Consider the following 24,679-nt stretch of genomic DNA (forward strand, 5'->3'; position numbering starts at 1 on the left):
TGTGTGTGTGTGTGTGTGTGTGTGTGTGTGTGCGTGTGCGTGTGTGTGCGTGCGCGTGCGTGTGCGTGTGCGTGTGTGTGTGTGTGTGTGTGCGGTGGGCATGGGGAGATGGATGAGGACATGAAGTCAGAGAGACCTGGCGCTCAGCGGGACATTAAGGGCTTGTTTCTGTGTCTCCAAGGAAATGCTGGAGAGCAGCGCTAGTCCATTATGTTCCTGTTTTTATCTTTACTGGCGTGCAAACTGAGAGAACTGCCACAGTACATCCCAAAGTCGTTTCAACTGGCTGTTATGTAAACCAGTGGCCCTCAAACATGGTCCGCGTCAACAGGGACCCCTAAATCGATATGTATGTGGCCGTTATCTGAAAAGGTTTTGCAGAGACCCCACAAGAGAAGATGTGTGTGTTAAATGTTTTTATTTATTTATTTATTTTCAAAATGGAAAAAGGCAGATATACAAGCTCAATAAGTATAAAATAGGGTTAATGTCGTTAAAGTGATTAGGAAGCTATATTGGCAAATTTAGCTGGGGACCCCCTGGAACCCCCTCAACCCTGAGGTCCCTGAGGGACCCTGTGGGTCCCCATACCACACGATATACCGGTATGTGTATGAGAACCACTGATGTAAAAACTACTGAACTCATACAAATTCCACAATTGTGGAACAACAGGGCAGCTTTTTGACATAAAGGTGCATGTGGGTGCATGCGTGTGTGCATGCCTGTAACCCCCCCACCCAACACACACACACACACACACACACACACACACACACACACACACACACACACACACACACACACACACACACACACACACACACACTACAGTAATTACAAACGATAGTGAATAATGATGTTTGGTCTTTCAACTTGTTCTGTTAAATGATGGTTGAAAGACCCAGCGAAGCTTTAGATTCCAGTGGTCATTGAACCACGAACCCTCCTCCCACACAGGTCATGTGACCATGACACTTACTGTATTCATTGCACAATAATCACATGAATCAACCACGTTACACTTTGATCCAGCCTAATATTATGCCCTCATCAGATTGTCTCTAATGATAACAACAACTGTAGCATACCTGTGTCCAGATTTAAGTCATTAATATAAAGACTTCAAAGACTACAAATCATAAACATTAAGATAAGACTGTGAAGGAACACTGCTGTGTTACAAATTAACTTGAAAACACCAGAAGCAGAGTGGAAAGTATTTACAACGGAGAACCCAAGGACAGATGGAATAGGATGACAGATGTTGTGCAGTTAAACTTTTTGTAATAATAACAACAGAATGAACTCAATTATTTAATTACTGATTAAAATACTAATAATAATTAGCCTCAGCCCTTGTGATGAGATCTCATCATTCTTCGTTTCCATCACTGTACCCATGCAAAAATGTACAACTAAATGAATGATTGCACCTGATTACCGGTATTTATTATCATCGTTAAATCACTCAATATAGTTAACAATGAAGGCTCAAATACAGCAAAGACATACGCATTGAAATACTGAGTATTCATTTAACCACTTTCTGTATCTACAAATACTAGGACACCGGACTATTCTGTGACCACGCAAGCATGGAGCGATGCAAGTTGCGAATGCATGCCCCACACGGTTAATTGGGGCATGCATTCACAACTTGCATAGTTCCCTGCATGCGTGGTCCGCCAGTTTAAGCAACTACAAGCTAACAAGCTGTGAGCTTGTAGTATTGGCTATTCTCGCTATTGTTGTACATTTTCAACTGAAATGACATGACCAAGCAAAGAACACCAAGTTGAAACTGGTCCTGCTGCTGTCAGTTCCCACAACCTAAATTTGATGCTGCGCTTTGGATAAAGGCGTTACATAAATGGACCTTTTACCATAGATTGAATATTTTTGCCAAATCTTTGTTATAATGATGCGATAAGAATAGGGATGCTATGGCGAAGGACTAAACCTGTTTAATGACATGCCCTGATCTGTCCAGTCACTGCTAATCCAATTAACACAGCCCTGGATCACTTACTTTGATGAGCTTCATGTGCCATTTGGTGTTGGGTTTCTTGCTACGGGGAGTACAGTAGTGGGGAATGCTGTATTTGTATTAAATTTAGTACAAGTTTGGCTTAATATTAAAGCAGGGGAAATGTTGCTTGGACTGCTTATTTGTCTCACATTACCTTTGAAATCATTATAGAGGCAAGAACCTTTATGTTTCTTACATAATTATTATGTCAAAGATCTGAATGAAAACTAAGACAGAATTTTCAGGTTACCTGAAATGGAAATTAGCCTGTCATGGTGCAGACCGCAGGAAATTAGAAATAAGACAAATGAATAACTCAGATAAATCTGGTCTGTCTGGTCCTCAAATATACCGTCTGGAACCAGATGATAAATTATTTTGGAAGAGCAAAGCGCCACAGTCTCCCACACGAGGCCAGTTTGAAACAGGTTAGTGTGGGTCCACACAGTTATACAAATCATGAACAGTGCAGTGGACGTTTAATAGGCCAGTGATACCACTGGTTCAAGCAGGGCTTAGCTACCTTGTTCTCCAATCTGTCTCCCACACATTCTGTCACACAGCACCTCATACTAGACCACTATGACCCAATTTAGTTGTCCCAGCGGTATATCCTGTATGAGATTCAATTGGAAGCTGTGGACAGATGCCAACTGTGAACTGTAGTTTGAGCTGTGTCTATGTGGAAAAGAGCAATGAGCAATTGTAGCTAAAAGTGGTGTTTCGGTGTTGATTGTGATTCCAAGGACTGAGCACTCCAGTGGTCTTATTAAGTTCATCTGTATGGAGACGCCTGCTGGCCTAGCGGTCCAGGTGCATACCACATAGCATCTGATGACTTCGGGTCCCGATCCCGACAGCCTTTGCTGCATGTCAATTCCTGTCTCTCTCCCCGTTTCCTTTCTACCTACTGTACACAAAAATGTGTTTCTGGCCTGAATGGTTAAGTTAATCTGTATGATGTACTGTAATCATCACCAATATCTCTTCCATTACCCACTTAGTTACGTTAGACCAGGACTGTTGTGGGATACGGTAGCTCTACAGTTTCCAGAGCAGCAGCATCCTCAATTCCTCATGCTTGATTTATACGATGCTGTGCTGTGTGGCACACCAAAAATAGCAGATGTACAAGACGTGCAACACTGGCACGTAGCTAGGTTTGCTACTCTACAAAGCCAAAGTGTAATAACTATGCAAAAATGGTAAATGGTAAATGGTGCATTTATATAGCGCTTTTAATCCAAAGCGCTTTACATAGATTGTGCATTACATTCACCCATTCACACACACATTCATACACCGGTGGCGGAGGAAGCCATGCAAGGCACCAACCTACTCACCGGAGGCAATTAGGGGTTCAGAGTCTTGCCCAAGGACCCTTCGACATTAACTCAGGGGGAGCCCGGATTCGAACTGGGAACCCTTCGGGATTTATACCCTTCGTGCTCTAATACCAGTTTCTCTACCCCTGAGCTATGCCGCCCCCCAAAGAAGGCTTTAAAGCAGGGGTCTTCAACACGGAGTCTGGGACCCCTAGGGGGTCCTCAGAGTTACTACAGGGGGTCCTCCAAATCTGTGTGTGATAGAAACGCATTTTTTCTCCTTTTTGTGTTAACCACTCGAACCCTAGCCTCCATATTCGGGGAACTTTAGCCAAAAATAGCAGATCTCACAAAGCCTTGCGCTGCGAGGCGTTTTGAGCTTGTAAATCGGCAATTTTCGGCAAAGAGCTTTCGTGTAGAGGGGAGAAAGAGCAGACTAAGTACAGCAATTCGTGAAAACACAAATTGACACGAATCCAAAATAAACTGATGATTGTGCTGTCAAACAATGAAACTATATAGAATCTATGGTTGTGGGGGTCCCTGCTTCATCTCTCTCTCGACTAAAGGGTGATTGGCCTGAAAACGTTGAAGACCCCTGCTTTAAAGTGTTTCAACCGGCCAACCAAATGCAGTATAATAGTGTTCAGGTGGTTAGACAGAGATTGAAAGTCAACTGTAAATTGATCCAATGCAAAGCAGCTCAAACCACTAAAGAGATCAGCCAGCCAGCCTGCTGTTTAGGGATGGTTGTGGCCCTGTCCAAAGTACACCGTACCAAACCCCATGCTGTCTTGATCTAGTCTGCACTGTTAACCACTGCTCTCCACACCAGCAAAGGTGGAAAAAGTACTCAATTGTTTTACTTAAAGATGGGGGGACATGAAACGAAGTTTAACATTACGCTACAGTAGGTCATGTGTTCTTTCTGCAAACAGTCTGAAAAGGGGGCGGGACCGTATCAGTTAGTAGTGAATGTATACTTCGTCCGTCGTACGGTGCAGCGCACAACCTAAAACAATTGAGTACTTTTTTCCACCTTTGCTGATGTGGAGAGCAGTGGTGAACAGTGCAGACGCTAAATAAGTATCAATCAAGTAAACCTCAGGAATTAGACATTTACTGGAGTAAAAGTACAAAAGTATTGGTATCAAAATGTACTTAAAGTACCAAAAGTAGAAAGTACTCATTATGCAGAATGTCCATTTTCACAAGTTTTCAAATGAATAAAACTTTTGAAAATAGAAAATAGGCGATCTAGACACATTGTGAGCTTGTAGATCGTCTATTTTCAATTGGCCGGAATGTATATATTATGTATATATTAAGTGGTTAATGTATGTTTTCTAATAATAATCGAAATCTACAGAGTAACTAGTAACTGAGTAAGTACAGTACTTGAGTAAATCTACTTAGGTACTGCTCTCCACACCAGGGTGGTGTGTGATGCACAAGCATGCATGGTTTGATGGATGAGTGACTGGTTGCACACTCATTGAATGTACAGGACGTTGGGCACGCATCCCTGCTGTGATATAGCTTTGTTCAAAGCATGGGGGAGGGGTCGGTCAGAGAGTCCGGCAGCACACACACACTGTCCCAGTGTATCTGTCAGTCCGCTTGGTATGCATGCAGGACTGTACAGAAGCATCACTGTCCAAATGCGTATGAGGCTCATTGTACATTGTGGCGTTCCTATTGGTCTATTATTTGGCATAATGAAGTAGCAGGGGTCATCAATATGTCTGTACGTGGACAAATGTGTCCGTGGCAAAGACTTGGCTTTGTCTGTGGCGAATTTTTGACACCATTTCACCCACCCTTATAATGTTCTTATTTTGATCATAATACCCAGTTACCGGTACTTAATGCCAAGTCTCCAAATCTTCTTCAGAATATGTATGATGACACTGATTACTACGACACTATGGAACATTATGAGTCCACTAGGGTCCACAAGAACACCATAACTCTGAGAGTGTACAAATGGACCCATAGGGTCCATTTGGTTCCATTTGTACACTCTCAGAGTTACAGACCTGTTATGATCATACAGTTCTATCTCTTTATGTGTTTCTGGTCATATTATTGTCCGCTAATGTTGTATGTCCGTGGCAAGAATTTCATTTTGACCAAAATGTCCACCAAACATGGCGATGATCCCTGTGAAGTAATGATTAAGAAAACCCCACCATTGAGCAAGCCATATTGGTTCTTGTTGAGTCATAATAAATTGCAGTAACAGGATGGATAAGATATGGATAGACATGCTTTGAGCGCCAAAGACAAATAGAGGGAAGAAGGAGGGGGGAGGGGGGTTGCAATCTCTTATCTTACCCGACAGATCCCCCCCCCACCCTGACGAGCAAGAGTTGAGGCATGTGAAAATAGCCGATCTACATGCTCACAACGCCTCTATTTTCACAATTTCTGTCCCTAATATTTAACAATTTGGCCAATATGTTTAAGTTGTCATTTTAGAGGTATTAAAAAGGCCTTCAGAAATGTGCATGTTCTACTCAAACTTTGTTTACTTGTTGAGTGAGAAAACAATTTTTCACATTAAGTTAATCACCTGGGGACCCCCAAAAATAATGTGGCGACCCCCCTGGGTCCCGGCCCATAGGTTGAGAACCACTGTCCTACCCTACAACATGCGAGGTTAGAATTACTGCTGTAAACTATAATACTCATGTTAAAACTTGATGAAGTGGCAGGGCCTCCTCCTCATTCATAGGAGCGACTGTTGTGAAGTCTCTCTAAGTGGCCATGGTAACGTTTATGTGATCCTATCACCTTCTATGACTCAGAACAGCCAGTGCAGACTGGATGAAGACAGCAGGGGGTTTGGTACAGACAGTGTACTTTGGACAGGGCCACAACGAGCCCTAAGCAGCAGGCTGGCTGGCTGGCTGATCTCTTGAGTTGCTTTGCACTGGCTCAGTTTACAACTGACTTTCAATCTCTGTTTTTAACCATTTAAACCCTATGCAAAATAAATAGCAAAAAAAAGTCAATCTACAAGCCTTCAGCGTGTCACACTGCATTGCGTTGTGGGCATGTACATGCGCCAGGGACGTGCAGAGAATGTTAGAGAGGCAGGGGCTGAAATTTCTAAAAGGGCCTTTTGGTGGAAATATCGAAAATAGCAGACCTCCAAGCTCTCAACGCGTTGTGCTGCGATGCGTTGTGAGCTTGGAGGTCAGCTATTTTCGGTGCTTGATACCACACTGAACTAAGCATAATCAAGTCAATACTGGGGATGTGGCGCACGCCATACGGCATGGATTTCTACAGACAGGGCAATTCTTTCAACATAAGATGCCAGCTCAGGAGAGTTTGGACAAGGCAATTCTCTTGAATGCTGCCTTCAGGTATGGCATGGAAAGAGGGCATTTGCATTTCTTCACCATAGTAAAAACTGCATTCATGGTCTGGAGAGGGCAGATACAGACAGATGAAAGGGCAGGGGCTCAAGCCCCCTTTGATGTCTATGTGTGCACGTGCCTGACATGCGCTATGTTCACGGAGTGTTCACCTATTTGTGACTGGGTCCTGCGATTTGTGCCGCACGTAGGCCCCCGTCATTTTCCAGCTAAAGTTATGGAATATATGCTTCTAAATGATGTGTCATACATAACAACGACAATATTTGAAGAAGATATGCGTATTTAATTTGCTGCATTATTTGTTAGCATCGGTCACATTCTTGTCTATTTACGGCGAAGCTGAACGTTCGGCGGAATGTTTGCCTATATCTTCAGCGAATATTCACCTAATATGACATGCCCAGAACAGGGACGGTAGGGTTTGTGTGGTTAATGTTGTATTTGATTGTATTCCTGTGCAGCACTTTGGTCGACTACGGTCGTTTTTAAGCGTGCTGTATGAATAAAGCTTGATTTGAGTTTGATTTGAATATAACGAGTTCACTCACCTGTTCTTTATCTGGTTTGTCAGAGATGTCATTCATGCTGCTGGAGGTGAGGTTCTTATGCGTCAAGGCAGGACTACCTGTTTAGAAGACAGCAAGCCAAAGTGGTTATGCTGCACTCAGCATCACCTGCTTGATGTATGAACTGAACACAAGGTTGGATGGAAGTAACCCCCAGAAAGGACAGTGGCCCAGTTTGCCCTTCATGCAGTAGGCTACCCAGTACACACACCAAGGGATAAAAGGAGGAATATTCTTCATGCAATCCACTGGGCAGAAAATACAGAATAAAACTACATTTAGGACTATCTGCAAATAAAGGCTATGACAGTCCCTAAAACAATCTAATTAACTACATTTACCGTCTCAACCTTTCAGGACCAAAGAATTGCATAGAAAATTGCCATGCCGTGTCTGAGATTGCACCCTTCTGCTAAAAAAGAAAAACTACGGTATTACACTGATAGTTTTTGGGACCTGATCAGCCTAAGGGACGAGAAAAACATGAATAGATTTGGACAAGAGCATATTCTGATGCCACTGTAGCCTTTCAAATGGCACCCCACCCCCCAAGCATAAAGAGTGACATGGTAATAACATAGTTGTCAGTATGATGCAGCCAACAAAAACGGTCTGTTTATGAAATCAGACAAATAAAAAGGTATATTTATTATCTAGAGTTCATATATTTCAGGGAATTAGATCCAAATGAACTTTAAAGAAGATTATTCTAAAGACCAATTAAAAACTTCCCTGATCAAGCCTCCATATACTATCTATATATCTATATATCTATATCTATCTCTCTCTCTCTATATATATAGGGCTGGGATGCGATTACAATTTTTAATCTAATTAATTACAGGCTCTGTGATTAATTAATCGCAATTAATCGCATTTTAATCGCACATCGATATTTGACCTGAGAAGCATTTCTTTTTCAAGTAAAACACATTTTGTTGTACGAGTGAATCAACGAGTGAGTTTTTTAAATCTACATTTCGCATCCACTGGGCCAAGCAAAGCTACTTCTCCCTTTGCGTTTGTTGTCTCTTCTTGGTTGGTGCATCGCTATGATCGGTATGCCTGAAACTGAAGGTTATGTGGTGCAAAAACTAAGTGCGATTAAAATGCGTTAATTTTTTTAATCGTGTTAATTTTCTGTAATTAATTAATCACAATTAATCAGTTAAAGTCCCAGCCTTAATATATATATGCCTTGCCTGGCTATGTTCGCCTATTTATGACAACATGCCCAGAACAGTGATGCTAGGATTCATGTGAGGGTGTCTAAGCTATCGCGACATCTTGCTGGTCCTGGGGGAATTTATAATCTAGGTCTGGTGAACTTACTAAGGCGGTCCTCACTGGAACTCCTTTGGTCCTGCAACTCCTCCACAGAGGTGCGACCCGACAGGCCGCAGTTGTCAAGAGGACTACGGGCTTTTAGTGGTAGCAACGGTGAATCAAAGTCAATCCCAGGAAGGAAACGAAGAAGGAAAAATAGGAAAATAGAAATGGAAGGCGAGGAAGGATGAAGAGAAAGAGTTGACAGATAGCACCCATTAAGCCAAAGCAAGTGGTTGTTAGAGAAGCAGTGAAAACAGAATTAACTTTGTTATTATATGCAGCGTAGTGTAGCTGGATATTATGGGTATTATAAAAAAAAAAAGCAACATGAGTCTTTGGAAAAATATATATTTTGCTTTCATGCATTCTGACAAAATGTTATGAAAATCCAACAGCATGAATAACGTCCGTATCCAACCCCGCACATGACGGCTTTTCATATCGGAAATAAATGGTGATCAAGTTTCCCTTTGACCTTTGAATGGAGATAACTTGTTTTTGATGTCGTTCATCCGGCACTGACCGGCAGTTATATGAATCTGATTACAGGTAATAAATCGTTGTTATTTTTCCAAAGACCCAGGGTTAGGTGTCAGATTAATCACCATGTTAACACAGTGAAATGACAGTGTGCACACTTTGTTAACATGTACATAAATAAATAAATAAATAAATAAATAAATAAATAAATAAATAATAAACATCACAAAATAGGCAGATCAATAAAGAGGTCCATTTTATGATACTGGAAAAAATATTTCAAATCTACCCAGTAGTACCCACATGGAGACGTTCTGTGAAGGGATATAATTTCCTCCAACTGCTGTACATTCAAAATGGTTTTATTTTTAAGGTTCTCAGTGGAACAGTCTAGCTCAGTGGTTCTCAACCTTGGGCCGCGAGGGAATTGCGAGTCAGCCCTCAAATTATTGACAAAACACACTAAGATTTTAATAAACGTTAACATTAACATTAATAAACATTAGTTTTTAATAAGAAAATGGCATGATGGTATATATTTCTCTCATTATGGACGGGCACAGATTAAAGTGTATTACCCCCTCAGGCTGGGAACACATTTTTGTGTATTACAGTACACATACAGTATGTAGTACAGTAATCTTTGAAAAGAAATCAAAAAATATTTAAGCTTTTCAGATTTTTTCTATGAAAGCCAAAGGTGTAAGCTATCAAATAGTTTGGGAATTGTGTTTCCAGCTGCTACAGAGGCTGAGTAATACGTTTTCCAGAAAAACAGTGGGTCATTTCCAAATCGGACTAAGGTCTTTAAGGCTTTTTTCAAATCGTACTTAAATGGGTTAAAACCTTGATAATGTGTTTTCATAGTGACACCAATAAATAGGAATGTAAAGTATACTACTTTGTTCCACTGATACAAGATTTGATTGACCATTAAAATAACCACACACAACTGCACGTGGAGTGTTCAGTGGTCATATGGGTGGGCCGCCAACAAAGTTTCAAGATGTTCAAGTGGACCCTGATCCGGAAAAGTTTGGGAACCCTGGCTTTTACTGAGTCACTGCACCCTTTGAATCTAAAATGGAGAAAGTCCCCATTCCCACACGGGATGTTTTACATGAAACAACAATGAACGTCTCCAAGTAAGAGTTTATTTTTTGTTATTATTCATAGTTTCTTTTCATTTTTTCACAATAAAAAGTGTTTCATACTAGCAATAAAAAGCAGTTAAATAAGCAAAAAAGAAAGAAAGAATATAAATAATTCCAATCAATCTTATTAAGTTAGATATGCAAGGTTATGCAAACATAAATCACACAAGCTTTGAAATTCTAGATTTTCTGTAATTGGACGACAATTATTTGTCATGTCAAAAATTGTCACAGGTGTCTCAATTAATTAGATTTGATTTATATGACATAATTTATAGAGCAATATAATTTGTTTCTTTGCAATTAATTATATTGTGAGCTTTGAGGTGTTGTTGGCATTTAGCTTCAGCTCAGCTTCCAGATTAATCTGTGCATGAATGTGATTAGTACAGTTAGTCAATTATAAGTGAATTGTAAAGGTGATGATATGAAACTTACGGGATCAACATTAAGACGCCATACACACAAGATGTGCATCTGTATGGCATGGTGGTTTCATTAAGGATGTGACCAGGAACACGCTGTTATCTTACTGTAACAACTAACAATGACTAATTCATTTATATCTAATCTGCTATGAGTTCCTCATAACATCACTGTCGGGCAGAAACCTTGTATCTCCAAGTTTCAAATGTGTACGTTTTTTCGTAAAGCCCTGCTTCATCATACAAGGCCATCGCACAAGAGTAATGAAAACAGCAGATCTACAAGCACACAAGTGCGAGGCGTTGTGTGTTTGTAGATCGGCTGTTTTCAACGGTTTAAATATATATTCTTTAAACGATAAATACAAAACAAACGGTTTTGGACATACAAGGTTTCCACCCGACAACGACGATAACCTATTGTGTCGTTTCATACCGTGGCTTCGTATTCCCTGTGTCTTATTTTCTAAACGAAGATGCTAAAATGTTTGGGGTTTTGTTCTTTTCTCTTCTTTAACAAAATGATTCTGTGAAGACTACAATAACTAGTTATTTCCCAAATGAAAATGAAGACTGCACCAAACTGGCATCTGTATTACCGTTCTCCTGGTGGGTAAACAGCCTACTTGCACTGGAGACCGTCTTGCCGATGTCAGCCAGGGAGCGCAGGTTGGACTTCTTGGTCTGGTGGCGATGTTTCCTCAGCAGCGTGTACATCACCTTGTCCTTCAGCTCGGCCTTCAGCTGACCGTTGGCTATCTGGTTGTCTGTGATCATCTCTGCACGTGGACAGAGCAGAGAGTAGTTGTGCAATAGTTAATCACGCTAATCAATATAATCGATCATTTAAAAGACGATCAATAATTGATCATTAAATGAATTAACCGATTAGTAATCGATCCCTATTTACAATCGCTGAGAAGATAATCGATAGTTACAACTCTAGAGCAGCGAAAGCGACATGAAAGAAGGCTGTTGTTTCAACGGCCATCAAAAACAATAAGATTAAGCAGTTTGTTGAACGATAATTTGCCTTCAGCGTAAAAATAAATTGAGTTGGCCTATTTCTGAGCTATCCTGTTTTTTATTAATTTTATTTATTTATTTTGTATTTTACAAAAACATACTTTGTTTCTGTGACAAAGACAGTGAGTAAAAGCTGCACGTGAAATGTCAAAGCCAAAGCATCACTCAAAGCAGTCAAGTCACCGTAAAATGTCTTTTCATGTCTTGTGAGGACTCAACATAACAAAGGCCCAGACTGTAATGCTCCTGGATATGATGCCTTCTGTGCGCCGGTGTCACAGACCGCAGATCTACAAGCTCACAACGTGTCACGATGCAACGCATTGTGAGCTTATAGATCACCCGTTTGCGGTGCGCGACACTGGCACGCAGCTAAGTATAAATCACCCCCCAGTCTTCCATAACATCATGAATGGCTCAATCAAAAGGTCTATTTTTGGAAATAAGGTCAGAAGCCTTAACATTAAAAGGTAGCTGCCTCAGGGACTCTGTCTGTCTGTCTCTGTCTGCCTGTCTTCCCCTCTCTCTCTTCGTCTCTCTCTTCGTCTCTCTCTCTCTCTCTCTCTCTCTCTCTCTCTCTCTCTCCCTCTCCTCTTCCCGTGGAACGGTGGCGCTGCTAATGACCCATCAATCAAATCAGTTGGCCTCAAAGCAAGGGGCCTGGCTGAGCGCGGCCCATGTAGCACAACCAATTACATCACATTAATCATTCCAAGTGATAAGTCTTCCCCTGGCTCCGTTGTGTAGGGGACACCATGGCATGCATGGTGTCCTGAGCTGGAAGGGCGAGAGTAGGGCTGGGTGATGACTTCAAATCAATATCACCATTATTCCACTAGTTTTGCCTCAAGTACGATTACATTTTTATTTATTTTGGTATATTGTACAGTAAAGTACATGTTATAAATGGTTAATCAGATTAACACATTGTGTTGATTTGTTGATATATGTGACATTTAAAAAAAGAAACTGCCTCTCAATTATTCGATTAACAAAGATGTTTGTCATTAAATATGTACAAGCAGCATACCTGTCTGTCTAAGGTACTACTTACACAGTTACTGCTTATGCAGGTACAAGTAGTACCCATATAATTACCTTGACATAGTTACTACAGAGTGGCTTTAGGACTGAGCTTTGTGTATCACAAGCATCCACCCATCAACCTGTGCCTCCATTTCCAGCTCTATCAAATCTAAAGTTGGTATAGTGGAGTTATGGTGAAGGAATGTTCCAATGACCTGGACAGGATTAACAACACCTTAGAGGCGATAAAAAGGCAGATTTACCCGACGGCTGTGATTATCGTTGAATATAAAAGTACACCAGACTCAAGACTCTTAGCCCTCCCTTGGTGTTGATGTGTGTTTAGGTTTTACAGCTGAGTGAACCTGGATTTCTAGTCTCGTCATTGTGTTGGTAGGTCCCCAGTCGGCATGTCGACACCTTTACTAGACCAGGAAATTATGAACTGATTTTTTTTTGTCTGCCTTTAATTAATTCCTTTCCGAGAACTGAAAGAAAACGATCCCTGGAAAATAATTAAAAGCATTTGAAATGATGACTTGAATCACGTCTGCTCGGTGAAAAATAGCTTCAAACTATTTATACTCCTCTGATGTGGCAGCTTACTGCTAATCATAGCTCAGACATTCTTCTTTTAAAATTACAGTGAACTAAAATAAGCACAGGCCAGAGTCGAAAACCTCTGATGCCATCACATCATTGCTGCTAATTGACCTAGTGGGAAGACTTGGAGCGGTTGAAAAGAAGCCAGTAAAAAGCATGCTGGTATGGTGGTGCACTGGTGCATGGACACACGTGGTCCCACAGGCGCTTATTGCACTGGTTCTCAAGCAGTAGGTATCTACTGTAGGGCACACTGGTGTGCCACGATACGAGTCCAGTTTGTGCCTTGGGACTTTATGAAAACCACTACATTATTTCCCACAAATGTAAAAAATGGGTCACGTCCCTTTGTTTGGAAAACAATGAATTAGATAGCAGTCATTGACAGGGTTCATTAACAAGACCATGTCCGTGGCAAGACCTAACTTAAGACTTAACATTATTATATATTTATTTATTTTCGTTATACTTTTTGGTTCAGATTTCATTGAAACCCAAACATGGAATTGGCTTTGGACTATGCTACATTGATGCAACTCCTTGCAACAAAACTGTTTTAAGGCCAGTCCACACCTCACCAATACAACTCCTTACAACAAAACTGTTTTAAGGCCAGTCCACTCCTCACCAATGCAAATCCTTGCAAACTGCCGTTTGGGATAATAGTGGCAAGTAGTTGCATCTTGCAAGCAGTTGAATTGGTGTGGTCTTTAGGTAGGACACTTTTTTGATGAATGCAGGAAAAGTACTATCATTTAACGTATTTATCATAGACGTGTAGCACAATGAAATATACACTCTGGCACATTAGGAGTTCACTAGCACACATTTACAGTACAGCTAGGTCTAAGTGTATCTGGTAATATTATTGACCACTCATTGTATACTGTATGTATGTGGCAAAATATCTAATCAAATGTGGACTTAAACCGTCCATCACAAGCCGGCACGGTGGTGAGTGGTGTCTTCTGGTCATTGGCCAATGGACTTACCAACAACCTGTGGCAGGGTGGATGCCTCCATGTCCAGCATGATGGTGCCTTTCTCTATGCACGTTCTCAGCTCAAACAGGCTGTGTAAGGACAGCGTGGCCACGTGAGGTTTACTCCAGCGCTCGCCACCTTTCTCCACCTTCTCCTCAAACTTGATCCACCTGGAGGAGCAAGAGAGAATATTCAGTCAGCTCTGAGATGTACACATCTACAAGTTAAACCGGTATGTACCTAATGTATATCTACAGAATGATTGTATGTTTACATTACAACTTTTATTGGCGTATATTAAACGAGTGGTTCTAAAACTTTTTCAAGCTCTGCACCACTAGTATATTATAAAACAATCCACCCACCGCAATATAATATAATATCGGTCCGTGGACCATTGGTCGAGAAACAGTGATTTATACTATTTGGAAGAGTTGCTAATTTCACTATTGTACTTCAATCAACCTCAGTGTATACAGTATCTATGGTTGCTTGCTATTGCTATGACCTAACTCTCTGGTTGGTTGTGAGTTCAGTGAACCTACTGCAGTGGTTTTCAAACTTTCTGAGGCCACTGCACACCAAGCACCATTTCATGCTTCACACATTTTCAAATATAGTGAAGCATTAATTAATTAAAAATGTAAAACATCATCAAAATAAGGATGCCAATATGTGGTTAAAATATGTTTTTTTAGGATTTAGAATTAGCAATGTTTTGGGGTCTGTTTATGACTTTATTGATAGTAGCCTAAAGTAGTTTGACAGGAAATAGGCAGAGAGAGATGGGGAATGAAACGCAGGGATCGGGACTCGAACCCACGACATGCTGCCAGGCTACATTGAGCCTAGGTGCCTGGACCGTTACGCCAGCTGTCCGGGCCTGCCTCTGTGTTTGAGGCAATGAGTGCGCACAACGTATATGATAATTAAAAAAAAAAAACTTTTTTTGTAAAGTTGTATATATTGCAATAATAATGTGCAGTGCTCGCAATATCCAAAGACACTATCTGGACTTGTCTCGTGGCACACCGTTTGACAACCACTGACCTAGAGTACAGTACAGCTTTGACATTATTAACCCAGGATCCTCGACAGGCTTACACAGAGAGGAGATCAAGTGTTGACTACTGTAGGTGGATTAATCCCTACCTACTTAGTGAATCGACTGCAGTGGTGGACAGTGACAAACTGTATTCAAGTCAATTTTTTTGAGTATCTGTGCTTTACTTATATATACAGTATATATATATTTTGGAAGCTTGTGACAAATATTGTATTTTTGACTCACAATACGTCACAATGTTAAGAGCTTGTAGATCAGCAATTTTCACTATTTTCGAAAATGTACATGTGCATGTACTTTTTATTTCTTGAGAATTTGTAAAAGCAAGTACTCTGGTACTTTAACTCAAGCACAAATACTAATTTATTCCCATATCCGTTACTCTGTTAAACTCAGGCCGTTAGTAGGGTGTGTTGGCTCTATAACAGGGGTCTTCAATGTTTTCAGGCCAAGAACCCCTTAGTTGAGACAAAGATGAAGCAGGGACCCCCACAACCTGTTCAAAGATTCCATATAGTTTAATTGTTTGACAGCACAATCAGTGTATTTTGAATCCATGTCAATCTGTGTTTTCAGACATTTAACCACTTGAACCATCAATACTTAATAAACTTGAACTTTCACTCTGTACTACTACTTACTGTAGTCTGCTCTTTTCCCCCTCTACACCAAACCACTTTGCCGAAAATAGCCGATCTACAAGCTCACAACGCCTCGCGCTGCGAGGCGTTGAAAAATAAAAACTCCAACCGCATTCTGCATGCAAGATTTGGCCAGAATTCCTTCATAATGCTTATTTATTTATTTATTTATACTTTTTATTTCATTTTATTGAAAGTTTTGGAAATGTTTTGCCTATATTGACAAATAATGACAACTCTATAAGTGCTTCCCAGGAATTGTAAATATATTCTCAGAGAGGTCCAGAACATGGCAAATAATGAACATGCACAGTGAGAGCCAGAACAAGGCTTGTGAATGACACACTGCCTCTATGGGTTTTCTTTGGCCATATTGGCAGCAGAGAGAGTGCATGTGGCAGAGAGCCAGCACCACCAAGCACTTGCGAAATGTTTTATTCATAATGAATCCAAGGGTCCCCGTGTCTCAGCAGTTCAGCATAGAACAGCATAGTGGGTTTGACAATCAAATTGATTTATGAATAGTCCAGTGGTTCTCAAACGTTTTTGGCTTCAGTACCCCCTTTCCCTATAGGCTCTCAAAACTGCAAGAGAAAACCATAGCTAACATATTGATGCTATACTGAATTCAAGAAATGGAGGTAGAGTACATAATGGGAAAATACATTTACACTTTAAAACATACACCATTTGAGAAACACTGAAATAGACTAACAACAAACCATTTTAAAGCATTTGAATTTCTACCAATAACTAAAAAAATAAATGAAATAAAACTTTTATAGAACACTGGAATGTTTGATTCAAACAACCGATTGTGTCCCACATTGGATCAATGGATCAAGTTCTTATTTATTGATATAACTTCTTTTTTAATTGAAGCTGATATAAGTAGTTTTCTGCTGACATAAGCATATTTTTGGCTTATATTTATTTTAAAATGTTATTCTATTATATTCAGACAGCGAACAAGGCTCCCTCAAGAACTTTAGTCTCTGTGACACTTCCTCCAAAACTATTCTTTTATCTGGCGGAAGCTCTGTTTTTGGTTCAGAAATACGTGCCCACTTGTCAATAACCAATGAGAGAGGTGCATCTCGTTCGGATTGGTTAGACCTGTCATTTTAGCACCGGGTCGGCCGGTTCATGAACCAATGAGCTGCTAGTGACAGAACTTCTCACAGATAGCAGAATAGTTTTAAAGAAAATAAAAAGCAATCGCCAAAAAAAAATATGATGTCAGCAGAAGACTAGTCTTATCAGCTTTAATTATCCAATTGTATTATTAATTATCGTCATTATTATATTATCATTCAAATATCAGTGTTTTTTTTTATTATTATTTGGGGCCTGCTTGCAATACCCTTGCGGCCCCTCACACAGTGGCCCCGGGCCCCCGGCCCACAGGTTGAGAACCAGTATCTTTATCCTATGCCAGTTAACAGGATGTGGGAGGGATTAAGCTACCATTACAGCTCACTTGTCTGTCAGCATGATCTACTGTAGGCTTGTTGTCCTGACTTTCATTTGTAGCAGCTTAATGACCGCACTGTTTATGCTCACCCAGACGCTTCAGGAGCGTGATCGACGCTGAAGCGGTGGTAAAAAGTACCCTGATTTGGCAATACCACAATGTAGAAATACTTAACTTACAAGAAAGGGTCCTGGCCCCCAACTAAAGTTAAATTAACAGAAGTTAAAGAACTAATTATGTAGAATGTCCTGTTTCTTTTTTCTTTTTTTTTCGAAGGTTTTCAAAAATAGCCGATACAACAAGCGCTCCCGCGCTTGTGTGAATATTTGTCTCTGTGAGATGTGGTGTTGTTTAGTAAAGTACTGACACATTGAAATACTCCAGTAAAGTAAAAGTACCCCAAAATTATACTCAAGTACAGTTCTCAATGTACTTAGTTGCTTTCCCCCACTGAGTGACCAGCTAGCAGAGAGCAGAGAGCAGCTCTCTGTGATCTTTGGTTCCAGCAAGCATCTCCATTGTCTATTTATTTACGGCCGAATAATAAAAATGTGGTACATTTTATGATGGTGCACGTGGAATGCTCGCATCTCCATATTTCACTTTCTTATATTTTTCCGTAAAGTAAGGCACAAAAGTAGATCTACAAGCTCACAACACGTCCCATCGCGATGGTTATAGTAATACAAAAGGAGCGGTTTGGGGCATACATGGACAGAGATGTCGTATGACCACAGAAAAACTCAACTCATCTCCTTTAACCACTTAAACCATACCTAGTTGACCGTATTCCCAAGGACTCACAACGAGTCGCAAGCTTGTAGATTTAGCTATTTTCACATAATATTAGCCTCAGAATAGGAACGCTACTTTTGACTCCACTACAATTATTTGAAAACTTTAGCCATTGCACTAGCTACAGTACGTACTTGGCATAATAGATTATAATTAAAAAACATACACTAACCACTTGAGCCCTATTTTAGCCATTACTTTGTATATTCGAAAATAGGCAAGCTCATAGCTCATCGTAGATATTTTCACAAACTTTGAAAGTCTTTGAAAAAACTTGTGAAATGTGACATTCTGCAGTACTTTTACTGTTGGAACTTTATGTATATTTACATATTTTATTTTATTTTGTACATTTCAACTTTGTACACAGGACTTTGACTTGTAACAGAGTATTTCTATACTGCTGTATTGCTACTTTTACTCAAGTAAGAAAGAAAGGCAGAATACTTGGTCCGCTTGGGTTAGTGTGGTGAAACAGGGTCCCCCCTGTCCCCCCTGTAGAGGGCTTCATTCACTCAGTACTAATGGTGCATAAACAACCATCTCCCTCCTCCCAGGCCGTCCCATCCAGCTTCATCCCACACTGCACTACACAGGACACACACATGCCATCTTTGTTTTGACAGCGCTCCCCTCTTTTGATGTGTACTTTCTATTGTAAACACTGAGCGCTGCAGCAGATGAACTCTTCAAAGTGAATTCTCATTATTACTGTTACTGTTACTATTACCAAATGTAAGTCTGAGTGTGAACAATTGTAACCAATTAAACCATTGTAACCAACCAGTTAAATTAAAAGGTTTACAGATAATTACATCATCCATTGCTGCTAAGAGGTTTTAAAGAGTGTTAAGAGTGTGTTGTGTTAAAAAAAGGAAAATAAGGTTAAAACTACCTTATATTTATTAAAACGTGTCTTCTTTTTCCCCCAGGATTATCACTACTTTATCTTGTTGCATATTGTAGCCTACTGCAGTGGTTCTTAAAGTGGATTCCAGGGACTTTGTGGGTTCCTTTATGGGGGTCTAAATTGACCCATACAAGTCAGTAACTCTTAACAGTATAGAAATGGAACCACATGGACCCATTTGGGTCCATTTGGTTCCATTTGTACACTGTCAGAGTTAAGGGGAGACCTAACCCTTGAAATGTAAAAGTTTGAGAAACACTGGCCTACTGAATACTGCTGTCTCCCCAACATCCCACTGCTGGTACCTGTATGAGTAAACCCAGTTCTTACCTGGCCGTCTCCTTCCACTCCATCTCCTGTCCGTCCACTGACAGCAGCTCGTCCAGCTCGGTGAAGAGCTGCGGGGGCGCCGGGCCGTCATCGTCCTCCCCGAGGATGAAGCGGATCCTCTCGGCCGCCGGTGAGACTGTGGACAGAAGGAAAACGCTGCGGTTCACATCATCATCAGGTTGACAGTGCTGGTGCCCGTTGGCCAAGGGCTTGGGCTCCGAGGGCTTCCCCTCTTCCTCCTCCTGGCCCTCGGGGGCAGACGTGGGAGGAGGGGGCGACAGAGGAGGTGGTGGTGGGATCTTGACCCCCTCCAGCGACTCCTCTTTCCCCCTGTCATCCACCACGTCCTCTTGCTTCTCTTCCTTCCCCTCTTCGTTGTTGTTGTTGTTGGACGACATCTTCACGACTCGCTGCTGACCCCCCCAAACTATGAATCTCGGGTGGTCTTCGCTCAAGAGGTGGGTGTGTAGATAACAGCTGGTAAGCAACACAAGCTCACCAGCAAACCCTCATTAAAAAGTGACGGCCGCTCTCTCAGTTAGCCGCTCCAGCGCTCTGAGAGCCAGGTAGAAGGGGGTCCGAGGGGGTTTAGGGGTGACAGTGTCCACACTGCAAGCCCCTTCACCCCCCCTACACCACACTGTTCAAACAGGCCTTCTCCCATTGGCCCTCCAAGCCTTGGCAAGCTGCCCTGGAGCCCCTCATTAACAATTAGGAAATGCTTCACAAACTGCCCTATTCTTTACAAGCGAGGCTTTGCTTTCCTTCCCCTTGTCTTCTCATTTGAATACTTATACAAGCATCAGTGCTCTTAGAGAGAGAGAAAAAAAGAGCAATTCCAACATTCAAAGGGGCCGATATACAGTATGATTAATACTTTTCAAAACTTTCTGACTTCTGTGGGAATGAGTAAATACCTACTATACTGTAAATCGTTTCATAGAACAAATGCTCATACCGCCAGCCACACTGCATCATTAGAGGAATCGCACTGGGTACATTTTTACACTGTGCATAAATGAAATACATTTTGCTGAAATGAAATTAACTTATTTGTTTGAAGGATCTTGTGAAGAAGAGAAGTGTCTCATATATACTGTATGTATATATATGAAATAAAGAAATATGTACGAAATGTGGGCTCCAGTGCATAAGTTATGATGACGTGGACATGGACATAGCAAAGCATGTTTGTGATTTGACAGAGCCCAACCAATCACATCATCCATTGAATCGACTGAATTGACTTGGGTTCTGTCCAATCACAAACAAGTATTGTTCTACCCCTTCTGTCATCTGAAATGACCTTGTATTTTCCAAATGTTGTGTTTTCTGAAATGTCATTGTTTCCTCAAATGTTATGAGTGTCGTGAAATGCCGGTGTTCTTTGACGCTAGAGACCACCGCATCATTACCCCCGTTTCAGGACATGAATCAGATTCCTTCACAGCAGCGCTCCATAGCCAGCCACGGCTGATGTCACCACCCACGGTTCCTGCGGAGTCACAGTCGGTTGCATAACGTGCACAATGACACCGACTAGAGCCGGTTCATTGTATGAACTGAGATCTCAGAATTCCTGAATCCACTGAATGGTGTTCTAATGGAGGTTGTGCATCCACTGTGACTCTGACTTTGGCTCGACACAGAGAGAAGCAATTTAACCACTTGCACCTTGTACGTATACTTTGATGACCGGAGTTCCTCAGGGGTCGCTACTTGGTCCCCTCCTACTATACCTCTACAATCTCTTTGCCGACAATAGTCAATCTTCAGGTCACAATGTAAATTTGTCTGGCGATTGTCGCTGAATGTTCACCTATTATGACATGTCCACAATAGGGGCACTAGTGTTCATGTGGTTAACCAGACTATCTGGTTTATATTCTAGTGACTGCACTTGTATAAAGTTAGTTGTAAATATACCCTTAGTGTCACATAATGTAGTTCACCACACCAAAGTGTAACTTAGATTGTCAATCACAAAACACTAGGCAACACTATTGTAAGTGATATTTCTTACAATTGTCTGGTGAATTGTTTTGTCAAACTCCAGCCATCTGGTTATGTATAAAACGTGTAAAACTAGTGTTACTTTTTTAAATACTATATATTAATAATATTTGTCACAGCTTTGATGTGTGTCTGTGTGTGTGAGTGTGCGTGCGCGCGTGTGCGTGCGTGTGCGCGTGCGTGTGTGTGTGTGCTCGCACATGCACATGTGTCACAATGAATCTGATGTTAGAAAAATCTGCTGCACGCACGTCCTTTGGCACACAACACACAAGTGCTATATCTACAGTGCCTGACATTGTTGAATTCAGAGGAGCCATTTAGATCACTAAGTAAACTTGTCTTTAGCTACCTAGCATAATTATTGCCCTGTAACACCAAATTAACTGCCATGTTTAGCCATTCACTCAGTCAGTCAGCACATAGTGAATGAGGTAAGGGCTTAACACTGCAGGTGCAAGCTGGATGAGTAGCTGTGAGATTGCTGGGTGCACGACAAATTAACTGCTTGGACACTGCAATGACCGCAAGCTGTAACTAAGCTGCAAGCACTTTGTGTTAAATAATGCCCGGAGCACAATAATTCGCATATACAGTGCATGTACATGTCACAGATTTAGCTGACTCTCCTATCCAGAGTGCTTTATAAGTAAGTACTGTAAACAGTGAAGTAAACAGTTAAAGAAGCTTAAACACTTTCAACCTGGCGTCCCTATTTTGGGCATGTCATTATGGGCGAATGTTTTCTTTTTGAAAAGTCGACGCATTGTGAGCTTGTAGAGTAAATAGGATGGATTTTCGGAGGGATGAATTGAAAATCTTTGCAAAGAAATGTCTGACTAAATACTGTAACTGCCAACATACAAACGTTTAAAGGCCAGAGTAGTCAAATGTTAGGTAACCAGGGTTAAAAAAAAACACACCATAGGGAGGTACATTTTCTAAAACCTTTTAAGCCCAATATAGCCTTCTTGATTGTACAACAATAGCAAAAACAGCAAACATTTTCGGAAAGGGCTCACAATGCATCGTATTGTGATGCAGCATTGTGAGCTTGTAGATCTGCTATTTTCACTATTTTTGAAATAAAGAGAAATAGCGAGGGATGCTAGGGATTAATAATTTATATGTTTGATTTATTGTTCATTTGTGATATTATAAAACTAATACTAATACTTATGCAAGCATGAAGTTAAGAAATTCAGAAAAACTACTTGGATCGGAAGCAGGAGAAAAACATCCCCAAACATCAGCCATAAAAAATACATGACCTGAGGGGGAGGGATATGAAAAGCAGAGCAAAGTGAACACTGTGTATACTAGAGAAGTGCCAGGGCCAAGGCAGAGTCAGACAAAAAAGCTGACATTTTGGCAGAAAACGTGGCAAAGCTCATTTGAATGCAAAAGTACAGTCAGAAACACATCAAGTACACTACAGTAAAGGTGACCACAGTCAGTCTCCCATTCACTGTCACAGGAGTGGCTGAGCCGGGGGCGTGGCAGAGGTTAGAGTTTTGGTCATTCTGTTATTACAGTTGACTGATTACAGTTATTCATTAACTGCATGAACCCTATAGCATCCTTATTCTGGGGCATGGCGTAACAAGCGAACATCGGGGGGAAATAACAGATCTACATGCTCACGCCCTTTTAGATCTGCTATTTTGCTGCTATAGGCAAAAAAGGAAGGGGTCAATCAGAGTTTAAGTGGTTAAACTGCCTCTGGACATAATGTGGGAACAATGTGTGTGAACTCTTGACATATCAGGCATCCGTCGTGACCCAAATGTCATCGATAACAAAATAAAACCCAACTACGGGTTATTCTGAATTTTGAGAATGGAAAAGTTTTTTTTTTTTTTTTTTTAGAAATAAATAAAAAATAGCAGTTGTAAACTGCCTGTCCTTGGGACTAAAGAGAGTGCTACAGTATCCCTGTGCCATCTATCCAAAGACCAAGGTGGTATCAAGTGGTGGAGTCGATTCAGTGGAACTGTTGCTAAGGGGAGGGGGGGTACTGGGGGGGTGGAGTCAGGGCCCGGACTACGGGAGCACACAGTGAAAGCAAAGAGGGGGTGAGCAGGCACGAGAAGGAGGGATGGAAATGAAAATCCCGTCGTTCAAATGCAATTTCAAAGCTCTGTGAGCTCTAGCCAAGAGCCATGGGCGCACAAAGGGGACTTTGTCCAAGCAGCGGAGGCTCATGGGATAGGGGGACGAAGCAAGAATGCCCGCTGCCCGGCAGAAAGCTTAGTGTGGCTGCCACTAAAGGCCTGTTTAGTCCCACTCTTGACATGCATCCTACACAAAATACCTTCCGTCTCCTCCGACCATTTTTTTGTTGTTGTTAAATAACTGCACTGAAACAAAGAAAAAGTAAAGAAGAAAAAAGAAGAAGAAAGAAGAAGAAGAAGCTTCGTGGCATCTAATTGCAGGATTTATTGTTCACCACTGTACACACGGTGACAGCGCAACTCTACACCGTCTAATTCAGCGCAATGGGAGGAACACACAACAGACACTAGTCAATGTTTTTCATGACATTCAGTATGCAGGGCAGCCAGTGCACAGTGCCGTGGGGAGGGAGCAGAGCTTAGGGTTGAATGCAGAGTGACCCCCTGAGGAGGACTCACTGAGAGCACAGTATTTATGCCAGGACAATGTGTAGCTCTGGAGTTTTGTTAAGATAGCTGATAGGGGCAAGCCTTCCAGGAGCCGCGAACTGCGTCCAAGTGAGAATACCACAGCCAGCGTAGCACCTGAGAGGAGAGAGGGCCATGCCGTGTTCAGGGGTGTCGTACCACATTCTGGGCCCTGGGTACAAGGACTTTTTGAAAAACCTTATGTCAGCGCCGGTGCTCAAACTTTTTCATGTGAAGGACCCCCAAAATCATATGTATTTGGCCACGGACCCCCATCTCAAAATATGTAGTGGTCACACCAGGCCAGGTGTTTGTATGCAATAATCACTTTAAACACCTGGTGTCCCTATTTTGGGCATGTCATTACATTTATTTAAATAATAAATAAATAAAAAGTTCAAGCATTTAAAAAAAACGGGGTGGCTCAAGTGGTTAATAGCAGCAGAATCCTCCATGCAAATGTCACTCGA

The 24,679-nt window shown here is 41.3% G+C and overlaps 1 protein-coding gene across 2 annotated transcripts in view; it reads right to left on the reverse strand.

Annotated features, from left to right (window-relative positions):
• The window catches only part of slc4a4a (solute carrier family 4 member 4a), a gene marked incomplete at its 3' end in the record, with an annotated part of 72,677 nt that overhangs the window by 29,050 nt on the left and 18,948 nt on the right, over positions 1-24,679 (reverse strand). For both annotated transcript variants that reach the window (XM_080739632.1, XM_080739633.1), the window contains exons 3-6: positions 19,555-19,690; positions 14,348-14,508; positions 11,300-11,479; positions 7,295-7,371 (exon numbers count right to left, since the gene is read on the reverse strand). In XM_080739632.1, the coding sequence (XP_080595758.1) occupies positions 7,295-7,371; positions 11,300-11,479; positions 14,348-14,508; positions 19,555-19,690 (554 nt within the window). The remainder of the gene's footprint in view (positions 1-7,294; positions 7,372-11,299; positions 11,480-14,347; positions 14,509-19,554; positions 19,691-24,679) is intronic.

The sequence above is a fragment of the Nannobrachium achirus genome, assembly GCF_963921795.1.
Source record: "Nannobrachium achirus genome assembly, chromosome: 12".
Classification (NCBI taxonomy): domain Eukaryota; kingdom Metazoa; phylum Chordata; class Actinopteri; order Myctophiformes; family Myctophidae; genus Nannobrachium; species Nannobrachium achirus.